This window comes from Simochromis diagramma, unplaced genomic scaffold (assembly GCF_900408965.1).
Source record: "Simochromis diagramma unplaced genomic scaffold, fSimDia1.1 OVJJ01000421.1, whole genome shotgun sequence".
Classification (NCBI taxonomy): domain Eukaryota; kingdom Metazoa; phylum Chordata; class Actinopteri; order Cichliformes; family Cichlidae; genus Simochromis; species Simochromis diagramma.
Genome location: NW_024387250.1, coordinates 9123473 through 9140733, shown reverse-complemented (window position 1 = coordinate 9140733; position 17261 = coordinate 9123473). Strand labels below are relative to the sequence as shown.

General features: G+C 40.9%; 1 protein-coding gene across 27 annotated transcripts in view; it reads right to left on the bottom strand.

The window, feature by feature from the left end:
• LOC120714768 (ankyrin-3-like) overlaps positions 1–17261 on the bottom strand; it is a 116589-nt gene that overhangs the window by 80192 nt on the left and 19136 nt on the right. For 16 of the 27 annotated variants that reach the window (XR_005691508.1, XM_040001180.1, XM_040001181.1 and 13 more), the window contains exon 1: positions 6922–7565. The exons of 1 other annotated variant lie outside the window; for it this stretch is intronic. Coding sequence is in view for 25 of the 26 variants with exons in the window: in XM_040001180.1 (XP_039857114.1) it covers positions 6922–7044 (123 nt within the window). In the remaining variant the exon portion in view is untranslated. Of the gene's footprint in view, positions 1–6921; positions 7567–17261 lie in introns of those variants that run through there. 10 more of the 27 variants (XM_040001155.1, XM_040001170.1, XM_040001167.1 and 7 more) reach the window with 2 other exon arrangements.

The window sequence follows — 17261 nt, the reverse complement described above, 5'->3', positions numbered from 1 at the left end:
AATGGATGAAAAAAGAGCTAGAGCCTGCAGGTAGCATCATGCTTTTTAAAAGCAATACACTATCAGTAGCTGAAAGACAAGGAGATCTAATCAGTCACTGTCAGATTATGTGTGCACACTGTTTGAGTTCTGTCCTCCCTTTCAAACACCAACTCTAATTCATCCACTTATCCCTGATCTTTTTTCTCTTATAGCCAGCTTCAGGTTGCCCCCTTCTCTCTTTTCTCCCTTTATCGCCACAAACACCTGCTCCCCCTCTCTTTATGTCGCTCTCTGTCCTTACGTTATCAAGCCTCTGCTCTCTTTTCTTTTCTCTTCACCCCTCCTCCCTTTACATACCATTCAGCACTGTAACTACAATCGCCAGCCACTTTGTCAAGCATATCTGTTCGATTGCTTGTTAAAACAAATATCTCATCAGCCAATCACAAGGCAGCAACTCAACGCATTTAGACATTTAGATATGGTCAAGATGACCTGCTGAAGAAAGGTGTTTTACATGACTCAGAAACTCAAATAATCACTTGTTGCAAGCATAAGTATACAGACGAGCATCTCTGGATGTCAAACTGAATGTCAATCCTGGAAGAAGATGGGCTACAGCAACAGAAAAGCACACTGGGTGCACCTCTTTTTTAACATCAGGAGATTGGAAAACACTGCCTGACCTGATGAGTCTCAGAATTTGGCATAGATATATCCTGCTTAGTATCAATACTTTAGGCTGATGGTGTGTGGGATAGTTTCAACGCACACTTTGGACCCCTTTGCACCAACTGAGAATCGTTTAAACAGCACAGCCTGTCTGTTTATTGTTGCTAATCATGTCCAACCCTGTACAACCAGCAAATCTGATCTCAGACAGGCATGCACATTTTCACACTTCTCTCTTGTTTAAACACTCTCAAAGTTAAAAACTTCAGTGTCACACTGCTAGCATTCGAAGATTTATGTAAATTTGACAAGCTGAACGCATTCTGTACTGGACAGGAGACACAGCACGAGATTGATTGACAGTGGTCTACAGCCAATCAGGATGCAGAACACAATGTGCTGTAAAAAAAAAAAAAAAAAAAAAAAAAAAAAAACCAGCTTGAAAAATTGCTCCAAAAAAACCATCCGCGAACCAGCGAGGCCGCGAAAACTGAACCGCATTTTAGCGAGGGATCACTGTAATGCAGAGTGCGTGCCCCAATAGAACAAAACTGTTCTGACTGCACTAGGGTGACCTGCACAATATTAAATAGTTTTTTTTTAATATTGTGACCAACTGATGTATAAAAAAACCAACAACAATTGTCCTTAACGCAGAAATTTCTTTCATTTCTAAATATAGTTAACCACTTTCTTATTCTCTAAAACCATATATTGCATGATATAACATAAGCAGTTCTCTTTTAGGGAACCCACAAGCCTCCGTATTATGAGATTTTCACATACATGGAGTGGAAGAGTGGCAAAAAAGACAACAATGACCTTCAAATGACCTTTAGGCTTATGATCACGCTCCCTCTCTATCATTTCTCACTCCTTGCCTCTCTAATTCTCTCCATTTCTCCTTATCTCTTGCTCTCCTTTCCATCACACCCGCTTACTCTCATTTGATCTATTAGTCCTTATCTCTACCACTCTTCTTCTACCTCTATAACCCCTGCTGGTGATTTTTTCCTCTATGATTCTTCATAGACAAACACTCTTCTTCTACACACACACACACACACCATGGTCAGCATCCACCTGGCTTTTACAAGCATGTCATCACTTTTGATCTTCCATAAAAACCAAATCACCTGCTGCACATAAAACAAAAAAGACAGTTAGGAGTTATACACAGACACAACTAGAAAACATGATTTTTTCTCCCCTGTTGGCAGGACAAACAAATTCCCACATACACTGGTTTCCCATTACAAGCGCTCCCTAACAAACCCCTTCACCACCACTCTCTCTCTTACATGTGGACACACAATCACGCACACACACCCCATCCCCCAGCAGCTGTTTTCAGTGAGGACCCTCAGAGTGGTGGATCAATAATTAGAACAATCCTTATTACATGCTCTCATTTTCCCTTAGCGACTCAAGCTAATGTAGAACAATAGCAGGATACAGTAGAGTAAGAACGCCGCGTTGAATGCTGGAGGAATCCATCACGTTTCCGGACATGTGAAACGCAGGAGTGAGGATTACAGTGTACTGATGGAACTCTATGCTACTATACTAGGATCTACATGTGAATGCATAACATCACACAGCCACACTGTCAAGATTCAGGAAATGTTGTTCCTTCTCACATCTGAATGAAATTTGATTTGATGTAGAAAGACATCAGACTGGTTAAGCGGACCAGAGTATGCCCTACTGCAAACTGTATTTATCAAAGAAGTAGACAGCTGGTAGAAGTAGCTAAATTGTTGGTATGCTTATTGATAAAACTGCAGTGAATATCAAACAGCGTTAGTGCAACTTTTCCGTGAACAATCAGAAACCAGCACAGGAATTCAACTCACCTACCTCCAGCTAAATCAACTATACAAAGAGATACTAAATAAATATGATTCATCCAGTCCCAGCAAACAGATTTTCTAGTTTTTTTAAAAGTATCTTTTATGTTTTTTTCTTATTTTCATGCCAGCAGAGACAACGTAGGAATCTCATATCAAAAGGCACAGCTTTTACAGAATTTCAAGGTATTTAGTGAAAGTCTCACTGAACTATGTCTGTCCCTTTCAGAGTGTCAGTGCATATAAGCTACTATATATATATATATATATGTACGTGTACAGTCAAGAGCGTGATGTTTCGTTCAATATGAATATTGGACATTAAGACCAGGTGACCACTGCCTCTCTGAGATAAGCACACATGCACACACACTCATGCAATGTGTCCTGCAAACAGTGTAGTACTTATACTACAAACTAAAAAAAAAACAACTGATTTCGTGATAAACATAGTTGCACATAATACATTCTATTACTGAAGCTTAGCAGCCTTTCCTAAATCCAGGTCTGTCAATTGTCCAGTCGATGGCCATCTTGATGGTGAAAACATTTTGTAATACTGGGAGGAGTTCCCAATGCCAGTGCAATTAGCTGAGGCATGCATGGGCGCTGAATTCATTAACCTCCATCTTTCAGGGGATGGTGGGGAGAGGAGGAGAGGAAGGAGGAGGCGAGCAATACGCGTGTCGGCTTTGTTTCACCCAAAGCGATGGCAGGGACGTTATACAATAAAGTAGGAAAGAAAAAATAGAGAAAATGAAGAGATAAATTTGTCTTAATTTCCACCAATATTACGTTCCCCTGAGGATTTTTTTACGCCGTTGTTTATTTTTGCTCCAGGGGCTGGACAGAATCATGCCTTGCCACTGTTGCCATGAGCTTGCACTGAAGCACAGGGCTGGAATCCAATTTCAGCACTCCAACTTACCCTCAGGCTCTCATCCCATAGTCCTTATTTAGATTCATCACTCTTATTATCGAGATTTATACCTCCTAATGAACAGTGATGATAGTGATGAATCACAAACTTTACCTCCGATGTGGAGGACAGACTTAAGTGGATCAAAGAGTAAAAGCATTCTCAGTGTAACAGACACAATGGTGCAGTATGAGGCTTCAACGACACACAGTCAAAGCACAAAGGCACAAAACTATAAAATAGGCACAACACTTCAACTGAAGGTGAAGCATTATCAAAACAGGACCAAATGACCCAAATAAACCTTGGAAGAAGAATAACAAGTACCATACCAATGCATATTCTGGGTACTGGAATGGTGTGCAAAACTGGGACAGTAAGAAACCCATGCTTTGCTTAGCTCTCTCCCTTTCTCTCTCTGGGAATCCATTGGGGGCTCCTGGCTCTAGATAATGTCATTAGAAGTACAGCAGCTTGAAGCATTTCTGTAACACCGTAATGGGGGTTTCCCATTAAAGTGACCACTGCAGCGACCAAGTTTTCACCGATTCCACTGAAACTGTCACACAACACATGAAAATTAAGCTTTTATGCAAACACACACGTAACATCTCACTAGAAACTCCATCTCCTCCATCCTCCTATGATGCTTTCCTGGCGATTTACATAACTAACACAAGTTAAGATGGCTTAAGTGATAAGGCATATGCAACAATGACCTTTCCGCAACAATCCAGTTGCATTTTGCAGGTGACGAAATGAGAATTGCTTAGCTCAAATCAACACAAATGAATAATTAATACATGTCCAAAAGCTTAGTTTACTGGGTGCATTTAGGAAGTAGTGATCAAATGAACAAAGAAGTGGTTAAGGGCACAGCCTATGCTTGAATGAACTTCACACTGGGTTATAATACGACATTACTTCAAACAAGACAGGAAACCCCAGCAATCACAGTAAGTGGTATGAGCATGCAACTTGAAAAGTTAATAAATATCGATGCAACATAAATTAAGTATGAATTTCAAAACATTCTGCTGCATTTCATGACACATACAGTCATCCACCTGCTTGGTGACTAATGCAAAAAAAAGCGAAGCATCCACTCTGCATTTAAAAGTGTTTTGTACTTGCTCTGCTAACTAAATATAGCATTGGTAGGGCTGGGAAAGGAGTGACTCAAAACACTCTGTTGCACAATTTGCGCCTAAGCAAGCACATATGCGTTTACTACAATATGATGCAGACAGAAATAAAGGGTTTTCAGGCAGAATAATAAAGCGAAAATAACAACATAACTTTGAAATTATGCGAGATTTCTTGAGTTGGGCTCCATGGCTTCTAAAAAAGTTCAATTACAACATTAAAGGAATGGAAAAAATTCAAATACATTGTGCGCAAGTTATCACGGTTTTAATTTTCCTCTCTGTTATTCTTTCTCATTTTTGTCTCTGACTGTAATGCGCTTTTATCACATTTTTCTGAATGTGTCACTCTTTTGTTATGTCTGTCTGTGACTCTGATAACTCCAGTTGGAAGGCCACCAACAAGACTAACCAGTGCACAAGCAAGGGCAGCCATGGAGTAAAGCCATAGGAATGAAAACATAAAAGCACCCGGTGTGTGTATTTTGAAATGCAGCTACTGTGTAAAGTGCCGGAGAGGGAGCGACTGACAGCAGCGGCCCACAGTTCACCATCTGACAAACAAATTAACTTTAGTGTTTGACTTTGTTTTGTCACAGAGTATTATTAAAAGCTAGCAGTGTGAGCCAAACAACAAATAATAAAAAAGTCACAGAGCCATACGTGAATGGGCAGGATGATGTGAATAAGAGAGACCAAGCCAAAAAGGGAGAAGACAAAAGACAAACGCGCAAAACAAAAGCCCTACAAAGGAACACAGAGTGACAGACAGAGAAATGAAGAGTAGATCGGTGTGAGGACAGAGAGAAGGACGCAGGGCAGGCCGAGAAGAAAAAGCTGATTACTCTCATGGATGGTGCCGTGCACAATCCAATCAATACAACCCTCTCCTCTTCTCTCCTCTCCATCTCTGTCTCTTGTTCTCTTCTAAGAAACATGACCCTTCATAAGGACCATAAAACCTCCAATACAGATCAGCATTGCAGACACATACAAGTTTGCCACACAAACACAGGAGAAAGTAAAAAAAAAGCGCTCCAACAGGCATGAGCACAGTCTTAAAACACATTTGGCTCCAAAGAACTCCACCAACTCACTTGACCTCAAGAATCTTTGTTTTGTTGTTTGTTTAGAGAAGATTGGGCCATGATAGCTCGCTTCTTGTTTATGCTAAGGTCAAATAACGTTGCCAGCAGCATAATTCAAAACCAGGCACCCATGGGCGCAAAGTACAGTAAATGTCACTGTTATTGAATTGATCTCTCACGGTCAAATCTCCTGGCATTAATACGCAGAATGAAAATAAATGCTTTCTCTAAACTCTGTTCCGGTCAGACAGACAGAGAATTCATTGCCGATTTTGTGTTTTTTCTCAAAAGAAGCAGCTCATAAGTTCCTTATGTTCTCCTTATTTTTGCATGAGTGTCTCCAAAGTAAAGAACTTAACATGTACGAGAGGAGGAAGAGGAGGGAGACCCCACGTGCATTTCTGTTCCTCCTCTCTCAAATGAAAAGCTTTGTCATCAATAAATCAGATATGTATGCATTATACATGGCTGTCTGTGCATCCAAGCACAAACACAGACATGCACATGCAAGAACCTAAAAAACTCACTAAAGTAATCATTTATATTTACAATACAGTGGTCATGTGAGAGGTTTGCACCTTGGCCTGGGTTTGCTCCATTTAATAGCATATTTTTTCTTTTAAAAACATGCGATCATCACCTCACGCTCCTTGAAACTTCATTTGATAGAAATAAAAAAGTCTCAACAACCTGACTCTGCATAATGCCCGTTCTTCACTAAAACGAGGAAGGATGGATATGGAATTGTTTAAAGGAGCCTTGTGTGGTGTAGTTTTACTAAAGACAGACAATATGACTCATAAAGAGTTGGAATGGGATAAGAAAACAAAAGGCACAAGTCCATGGTGAGTTTACCTCATTCAGAGGCAGGTAGCTAAGATCATAATCGCAAGCAGGTGTAATTATCTTTGACTTTCCGCTGTCATGTATGCCCACATACTCAGATACACTTTAGAATGCATAGAGGCAATAAACACTGACTCCATCACACATGCATTTAAAGTACAGAGTTACAGATGCTGTTTGAATTGGACAGCACGACCAGAGTAAAGAGATACAGCAAGAGAATCTCCACATCTGGATTTATATGAACACGTGAATGAATGAATGAATGTATGCGAGACCTCCAAGCTCATTTAATCAGTCAAGCTGAGGTAAACGTCCACATCTACTTGCTCATACACACAGAGTCACGGTCCAGCGACGCTAGTGGAGCAAAGCAGATGAAGCCACCAGCCAGCCAAGCCAGCCCTCGTCTCTTTTACCTTTCTCTTTTGTTCCCGGGATGCTGTTCTCCTGCTCTTCCTCCGCTTCTCCTTCTCGTCCTCTATTGCATTCACATCCACTTCCCCCCGATTCTTCTTCAATTGGGAGGCCGCGTGAGCCATGATAGGTAATAAAAAAAAAACGAAGAAGCACCACACACTACACACGCGTGCCTCACCTGAAATCCCAGAGAAGTTCAGGGGCTATAATTTGACAAAACCAGGATCTCAGAGGAAAAAATCGGGGTAGAAAAGGAAAGGGGGGGAAAGGGAAGAAAAATGCCCTCCTTGAAAAGGAGAATGGAGAAGAGTAGGGTTTCTTTTTCTTTTGTATGTATGTATATATATCCTGTGTGTCCTTTCTTTTGGTTGTTGCTCTGGTCTGGTCTCTCTTTCTTTCTTTTTTTTTTTTTAAAGTGATGGAAAGCTGGGAGAAAAGAGACAGCAGCTTCTCCTCGTCACCTCTTCCTCCTCCTCCTCCTCGTGTGTCATCCGTTGGCAGTGTGAGAGGAGCACGTCCAGGAGAGGTGAGGACGAACCGGATGGAGAGAAAAGAGACACGAGCATCACCAGCACAGAGGTGGAGGGAGGGAGGAGAAAGGAGAGAGAGAGAGCGAGAGAGAGAATGGAAGTGGAGGGAGGGTGTGTGTGGGGGGGGTGGGGGTTACCATGGTAACCACACTCTTCTTTTTTTAATGGTTTCTCTTAAATCTTTCTTTCTTTTTTTCTGTCCCTTTTTCTTTCACTTTCTTTCTCTGTCTCTGTGCTCTGGTTCCTGCTGTTGTACAGTACCTCAACTGGTGCTCCACCACAGGGCGCTTGTGTGTGTGTCTGTGTGTGCGCAACAGAGATAAACTGTGTGTGAGTAGATACGAGTGCATGAATGAAGCAAAGACATTGGCCAGGAAAGGAGAGGAGAGGAAATGGTGGCAGGAAGCAACAGCAGAATGGGTGAGTGTGTATTTATATAGATATATCTATATATGTATGTGTGTGTGTGTGTGTGTGTATGCGCGTGTGTGTGTGTGTATGCGCGTGTGTGTTTAAACAGCATTTATCTACTATGACACATATATACACGCATTACCAGTTGGAGGTGATCAAGTAATGGATGGTAGAACATGCAGAGGACACACGTAGAGCCAATGCAGGAGGGAGGAGAGAGTAAATGACTGATGCTCACACCCTTCAACCCCCACGCTCATGCAACCACACAACCATACACATGTATGCACAAGGAAGACTGTAACAATGTTCTTGACTGACACAAAATTGAAAGAAATAATAATCCAGTCATCCATTAAGTAAATTGACTAATCTGCACAGAATTATAAATGATTTAGTAAATGAATGAATGAATGAATAATTTAATAAATGCACACATCCAAAATCTAACAAGTAAGTGCCTGCTTCCAAGATTTATGAGTCCTCAATCCTGTGCTTCCCTAACTTCTGTGTGGTCAACCCATCTGGGATCATTGACATCATGATGGAGAGGTCAAACAGGACCAGGGGAGCTTTTGTTTCACCAAATCTCTCGGGTCTTTGTTGAAAACAGAGAGGAGGAGGAGGAGGAGAAGGAGGACAGAGCGACAGTAAAGAAGATCTACATAGAAAAAGAAAAAAAAAGACCCTGTTTGATTTTGGTGACTGAAGAATGGGGAAAAAACGTCTTGTTTAGAATGTCCTTCACAACCACCACGCTCACGTCACACATGGCATCGTGGAGGCAGATGGAGCATGCGGCAGCCATCTTTGTATTTCTTTCCCTTCCTGCCTGCGTGTCAGAGGCAATCATGAGTCTGGTTGGGTCCTGTCGACACCAAGAGGATGCCTTATCACATGCCTGTCTGCTTTCAACAAATTGTGTGTTCATTCACAGCTCTAACTGTATGGACTGAACATGGAACCATATGGGGAAAAGTGGGGGATAGGAAAGGAGATGATTGGGTGCCGCTGTTAGTGAAAGAGGAGAACAACCCTCCTGGGAGACACAGCGGGTTTAGCTGGTGGACACCAGTCATGTAACGATATGAGCGTGAAATTCCCTTTTCTTTCCCGCAGAAATCTATTCATCCTCACCACTTCATTTTTCTTTCTTTTCAACCACAAACGCCAGCCAACAGCAAAAAGGGGGGCTGAAGCTGACTTACAGCCCCCATAATGCATCAGGGGGTGTCACATTATGCCAAATTATCATGCGGTTGCTAGGTGAGGGCCAATGGGATGGCTCAGGGGAGGACAGGATGGATGGATAAGGAGCGTGGAGAGGTAAGACGAGGGATTAGAAAGGGAGGGAGCAAGCGGGTGGGTACATGTGTGCATGTGTATGTATGGAGGCATATGTGCACATGATATACAAATCGCCCGAGTGGAAAGAAAAGAAAATCCTTTGTCCAAAGAGAAATGTAAAATTAAAAAAAATTAACTGTGTAAAAAAATACATTTAGTACCTCCCAGTTCTAAAACCCCTTTTTTTCCACAATTCATTCATCAATAATACCCTAATCGCACTTTAATAGCCAAGAGAAGAGTGTACTCTCCCACAGTTGTACTTGTAGTAAAAGCTACTGCCAAGGTGTCCTATATTTCAGACACCAGCATTTTGGAGGCAAAGGGAAATAACAACTACTACAATAGAGCGGAGTTGGCTGGTGGCCGGTGAACTCTAGAAGTGGACGATTATTGGACGTTTTCCACTGTTCTTCAGGCACCATGCCATAAACATAAAGTCAGGCCAAATAAAAAAAAGACTATTAGAGTGATAAATCACACACAAAATGAAGAATACACTGCATACAAAATGTTTAAGCATGCTACAGAAGACATAAACGTTAAATTAGTCCATTATTATGGTGGTAATTTTAAATTGGTGGCTATTAAGAGAGCTGCAAGTTCATGAATTGGCACAATGGAGACACAGTACTTAAACATTCCTGAAATGCTAATGGTCTAATCCAGTTTCAGAGAGAAATGTTAATATTGTGTGCTCATCTAAGTCTTTTATCAGAGTAAAGCAAATTTATTTGTGTCTGTGCTGTTGATTGACAAAGGTCTTTGTGAAGGAATACTTTGGAATAAATATCATTCTTAATTAACATTATTCTTCGCATTATTGTAGTATCATTCTACAAGCAGCAATAGTAACCGGTATTCTTCAGATATTCCTGAAAGCATGTTGTTACATCCGTGGTAGGCTGCCTTGTCCTGAGCCTCTGTATCCTACCGATGCAGCTCCCAAGCTGAATACAGCTTGTCCAATCACAGCGTGACCCCCAGTGGCCTCTTTGATCTCTCCAGTGACAACAGTGCACCCCCTAACACATAAACAAAAACAGGCAGAAGCCCAGACAGGATACAGAGTATCTCAGCTGGGGAAGTCACATTGAGGTTACAGAATAGATAATTACACCGACGCAATAAAAGAGGGAGGAAGGTGACGCTTTCTGCAGCCACATGAATGGTTTTACTGCCCCTTTTAACCAGGCCGTGTAATAGGTAATTACTTGTGACCCAAATATAAATTAAGTGTTTCTTTGCACTGGTGATTTTATACTTATTTTACACGCCATTTTTCATATATATTCGTCAGATTGACTAAACCAATTCGCACGTGATGTATGATCTGCATCCGATTGGAGGTTTTGGAAAAAAGGAAAAGAAATGTATGAGCTTATTTTGACCAGTCAGACTGCACACATACATTGTACTCTGCTGCCATCTAGTGGTCAACTGCATTAACAGTTCATCAGGCAGTACAGGACATTTTAAAAATGAGTTTTTGTTTAGAAAACATAGGCAATGCAAATTTGACATCATAAAAATTTGATAAGATTGAAAAGCACCCACATATTCAGGGATATATAAAGAAATCACTATAGCTGGCTACTATTTACAACACATGAACAAATTTCACCTGTTCTCTCAATCCACCGCAGCCATTAAAGATTTAAGATTTTGCCTCTGTGCTTAAGGCTTTTACATATAAAATAACAGAACCTTATTCAGCTCATATAAGACCATAACCTCCATCTGTACAAAATACTCTTCCCTGTGCTGTGCTCCAGCTGGGAAGAAATCATTGTTTGTTGGTCTGGAAATGCCTCCAGGAATAAGAAAAAGGGCAGAGGAAAAGAATGCAAGGTCAAATGGCAAGTGGCACAGACTGACAAGAAATAGATCTACCCACACAGAGAAATACCACCTACACTTGGCCTGAAGGCTAACATGGGGGGGAAGTGCTGAGTAGAGGTGGTGGGGATTGAAAAGAAGGTATTGTGTTTTAAAACGCCATGACATAAAACCACAGAACAGAAGTAAAGGAAAAATAACGGATGAAGTAACAGTCTACAAGAACAGAGAGGTGAAAAAACACCAAAATGCAGGGATGGAAACAAGTACAACCAAAGGAAAAATCATCAATTCCTTCGGGATATGTAGAACGTAAAAGATCAAAACAAATTACTCAAGTCTCACTTTATATCCAGCGGTATTGCAGTCATACTTAAGTGGGTGTATTTACGGCCATAGCTGAAGGCGATTTGTAGTTGTTTTGGTGAGTTTTATTTTTTTAACCCTCATCATTTGCATGTCAACACAAAACTAGGTTTTACTCACACACACATATGCACAAGCTTTTTTGCATACCATCTATTTTTCTCCCTCCCCTTAATACCTTTCTCGTTCCGCTATTCTGTCATCTAAATTATTCTAATGTCTCCCCTCCGGATAAGCAAATATGCCATGAGACATGCGCTTTAACCCAGTTAGCTACCAATAACCTACCTAAATGTGTGTCACGACCAAGCAGTCCCCTTCAAACCAGACCAAAATGTTATTGCATGGTTTCCCCACTGAGGGGCAGACAGACATTCAGAGCGGCGGTGATAGGCATGCTAACACACGCTGTGTTTGCACACACACAGAGGCTTTGAGGTGGGGGTCTTAAATCGTTAAATTACGTTAAAAGGAGGAGGTATGTCTTTTAAACTGTGGAATTTTTTGATTCATATTCAGTGACAGGTAGAAAGACAAGAAACAAGGGAGCTGTGCACTAAATTAATTTACAAATGCAGATAATGTCAGTCATGTTAACAGGTTACAGTCACATTACAAATGAATCAACAAAAAAACACTGATATTATGCTCACAATGCAAAAGTAGATCCTCACAAAAAAATGTTTTTAAAAAAAATGAGGATTCATGCAGGCAGTGTATCTGCTGTCCACTGGATTACACACGCTCTTTGCTTCTCCAGCACAAAAAAAGATGAAAGGAGGTGATGTGGAACATCATGTCACCCCAGGATAAACCACTTGGGGAAGTGGAAATTTCACACAAACAAAAGTGAGTGCATTTATGTTTCTATTACACTAGCGGCAGCAGTCTGCATTCAAAGCCCATCACTTATAGGTCTCCAGATTACACATGACTCTGTAGAGCAGCAAAGCATTTGAAAACGAAAGCAGCTACCCGAGAACAATGTGAAAATACTGGAAAAACGGCTTACATCCATGCTACTTAATCTACATTCCACCATGAAGGAAGTGCTGTGGAGTAAACACATGTCAGTATGAGGAGAAGGGAGAAAAATTAATAAGTCATTTCAATAGCTTTTCTTTCTCAAGCTCCAGGCTATTGCAATAATTTTTACACGGGTATGTAAATAACAAGACGAGCAAACACAGTTGACTGTTTGATTACGAATTTCCGTCAATCAATGGGGAGTTAATTTCTTGGCCGAAACAAGTGGTGGTCTGACTGTGACAGTTGTGCAGCAGGGGGAAGTGAACCCCTCTCTGTTTTACACAGGAATGGCAGCAGAAGAATAAACAATTTCACGGTCTGCTGGTAAGAGTAATACACTTGCGCAATCACGTTCAGTGTATTCTTATTCAAAGGTGGCGTTTTCATCAGCATATTGTACGACAATATGTAATTTCACCAAGGCACAAGGCCATCGGGCAGCTTTTTAATCGTATGCAACGTGAACTGAACTGGTTGCCTTTGCACTGACAGTAATACAAACTATGCAAGGCACTGATTTAAAAGTCATGATATTTCTAAAAAAAAAAAAAAAGGAAAAAAAAAAGAAAGTAACATTTTTCCCAGCACGTGTTTCTATTCCATTAATTCTAAAAGCTTTATTGCATATTTACAGTAAGCCTCACTGTATTTCGTTGTCCTGGAAATCTGTTGTGGGCAGAATGATTATGTTTGTGGTTACACAGAAATTTCAATTAGGGCATTAATAAAACACCATTTCCTGTTGGCAGCCATTATAATCCAGCCTGAGTGGTTTTTAATTGTAAGCATTAGCGATATATTGTCCAGCTTTTATTTTCATATCCTGAACATAACGGAAGAACAATGGAAAAAAGGAAAGGCAACAAAAATGAAGGTGTTATTTGCTGACAGTTTCTTTCCCCTGACTTACTCTGACAAAGAGAAGCAGGTGAAAACAGTTACAAAGTTAGCGGGCCTGCTGATTTAGAGGAAAACTTTTCTTCCTTCTGTAAACCCCCTTTATTTTTTTCATTTTTACCATTATTTTTAATGGAGCAACAAAGGACTGACGCTTTTGGCATGGCAGACAGCTCTAAATGCTACAACACCCATGGGCCTCATAAGCTGTTGCCACTCAGGAGAAGCCAGTCAAGTGCAAATCAAAGCAGGATTGAGTTTAGAGTTCTTTACCGCTTTAGTGTTGAAGTCAAGCAAAATGTATCACATGTGAGCACAGTTTTCAAACTTTATTGATACTTCATTTTTTTCTCCCAAAGATTTGTGCGCTATTTGACACACGCCACCACGCAGGCTGCATAAACATTTTAAAACATATTAAATGTTTACATAGGAAAAATGATGGCTCAGTGGTTAGCACTGGTGCCTTTTAATAAGAGGGTTATTGTTCTCCACTGCTTCTGATTTTCAGAATGGGTCAAATGCAAACACTGAGTGCTGATAAAGAACAGCTAATCATTTATGCTGCAAAGCTGTATTCTCTCTGTTAAATTAAATGAGACTTTAAATGTATCCACCGGTGGCAACCTCTTGATGGCTGGATATAGAGGAAAATGGTCCAGTGGGTCATGACCTTGTTTCTCCAGTTGATCACATATAAGATTAGGGGAAATAGCTTCTAGTCCTTGAACAGTTATAGTCAGAAATCCTCAGGAAGTCTCTGGTGGGCGAAGTGGTGGGATATTCCAGGGGCTTCACACACAAAAGAAACATCTAAAAAACAAAAGCTGCCATGGTAACTGGAGGTTGACGTTGCTGACGAGAACTAGGAGGATATTAAAGAATGAAACAGTTTCCTTTAAAAATGTAACAGCTAATGTTGTAGTTAAAGCAAATATGGTTTATACAAAAGTATTCTAGGCAGAATAGATTTTTGAGAGGATGTGTTGTTTTCTCTCACTGTGTAGTGCAATTATGACTCTGAAATTCAGCCTTTATATGACTGTTATTGTAATGCTCAGATATAAATAGTAAACAGGCTGGTACTTAAAGTGTTTTTCTAATCTAACTGAGCATTGAAAATACTTTTTACAACACGCCTCATTCACACACATTCATACAGATAGATGCATAGGGAGCAATATAGGGTCTTGCCTAAGGACATTTAGGCATGCAGGGAGGAGCCAGGGATCAAACCATCAACCTTTTGAATGGAAGCCAACCAGCAATACCCCCTGAGCTACAGCTGCTGCCAGTGTGCTATATGTGGATCAGATGTTTTTGGTCCAGAATACAAATTTACAACTGCAGACACACTTCTCATCAACAACATAAAGAGATAAAAATATGTATTACAATGATATTACACTATCAGATGAAACAGTAACAAATATATCCCTAAAATTAAAAAAAAATTGTTACAAATTAACAAAATGTGGAACACATCTATAGTTTTAGTGTATAGGTTTACACACAATTAACTTTTCTATGAGACATCTGTGCTTTTTGTGCAATTTGACAAGTTTGTAAAAGAACTACAAATTATACAGGAAGACAGTATTTAATACAATACCATGAAAACTTTGGAAATTTTCTTAATATAACCTGGGATTGTGAACTCATAAAGAAAGGGAAAAGGGAAGAAGGCATTATTATATATATACTTTTAAATAATGAGGTAAAATGATGCAACCCAAACATAGATTTTTTTTTGGAGCTGTACTTTATGTGCTGTTCTCTGTTATTTGGAGTCTGATCAAAGGCGAGCACAGTGCCTTCCTCTCATGTGAAGCGGCAGAAGCCACCAGCACCATATGTGTGTGCCCATCAGTGGGTCTACATGCCATATGCCTGAAAGTGCTGGTGTAATGCCTTCTCTGTGCCAATCATCTCACTGTCCGCTCAGCAATGGGAGTGTTCATTAGAGCAATCCTAGGGCGAGGGTGTGTGCACGACTCTGCAAATGTACCTATACGCACATGCACGCACATACACATGTACAGGGCATGTCTAAATATCGTTTGCATGGCATGTGCGTGCAGTTTTGGATACTTCTATACGCAGGATTCTGTGCTGAAGTGGCAAAGATCAGGAGTGTGTTAAGCCCTGCGTGTTTGTGCAGGCGTAACCTCACCAGACCCTGTTACTGGAACTGCAGGAGTGTGTTTGTGCTGCCTTGTAACTCCCCGAGCTGCTAGGCAGTGGAATATCCTCCCCAGTGTCGAGTTTCCCTGTCATGATGGGATCATAGAGATGTCCCGAGAAGCGCTGTGCCTGGGGAGCCTCGCTCACTCTCACGCAGTACGTCAAACCCATATCAAAGTATCACCACACATACACACACAAACACACAAAGCAACCACCTGGAAAGAACTGGCGGACCTAGCAAACCCCAAAGTCTTGTCTTGCTGTGTGAGTGCACACAGGGCCAAGCACAGACAAATACATTTGCACACTCTGGTCCTGTTGCTTGTCTTTTCAAAAGAAAGGTCAACTACAACTTGAATGTTTACAGCCTTAAGTTACTGTATTTTTCCACCTTTGATATATTTACTGCAAATTACTAGTGTCCCAATAAAGAATTAAATACATAATAATAAAATAAACCAGAAATGAATCCAAGTGAATCTTGCAACGACGACGGTTTTGCAGTGATAATGAAACTGCAACATCAATGCAGCTTTTCGATAGGTAGTATATACTCTTCAAGGCTATCAGACAGAGCCACCAGCATTTTCACTGTCACTGTTCTAATTAATTAGAGCTACTTTCTGGACATGTTTCTTATCAAAATATACACATGTAGGGTGAAAAGAGAAATAAAGTCTACTGGAACAAACTGGAAGTATGCCCAGGCTTTCCAGTAGTACCCTCTGGCCTAGTAACAGCTAAGGCGTTTTATCACTTGCAGGCTTCATTTTCAGTCACTGGAAAGAAGAGGCTAACTCTAAGCCAGAGATGTTTGCCATCCAGACAGTAATGGAAATATAGCTCCCCTACACTCCTTGTATTAGTGATGCCAAAAGGTCGACACGCTGTCTGATATTGTATCTGGAAATTAGACAGCATGGAAAGGTTATGGACAGAGCTTATTGAAGTTTTAATTGGATGTAAATCAGCTAATTGTGTTTGCCAAGTGAAAGCCGAGCAGCAAACTCAGCACGTTACATGTGCAAGCATACTTAGCAGTACATACAACACAAACAAAGTCTACATCCAATCACCTCATCTTCCTCACACTTTAGCAATGATCACGATGCATAAACACACGCAAGCACTCCCTGGATGGTTGGGATCCTAAGGACGGGACAAGACAGAGGCAGTGTAAATGTCATGTCCTTTCACAAAGCATATTACAAAGTTCACTTCTAACCAATCAACCAGAACGCCAGGTTTCAATGTGGTTTCATTCATGTGGATCTGAAAGCAAGCGTCATTTATCTCATCTTAGGTAGCTGAACACAAAACCAGTGTCATTCTGCGAGATGAGTCTTATGCTGCCAACACAAAAGAGAGGCTATCATTCGCTCTATCACTGAAAGCAATAACGCACAAAGACGGAGAAAGAAAGGAAGACAGAAACGTATCAACGTTCTCTCCCATAAGCCATAAAGCTGCAAAATCTTGCCAAGTCTGATAAGCAACATCCAACTCCGCTCTCTCCCCTACTCATTTCGCCCCACCCAACCCGTCCTCGCTGCTCCGACATGACAGCTGGGGCCCCAGTGCCACATCAGTGGAAATTTCCTGAACTGTCACTTCAGTAGATGGTCTGAGTGATTGCACAGTGTGGGGAGTGTTGCTGCAAAAACCATACACAGAGATACAATTCTCCCTCAGCCCATTGTCCCCAGTCCCCACACGATGGCTGTCACCTC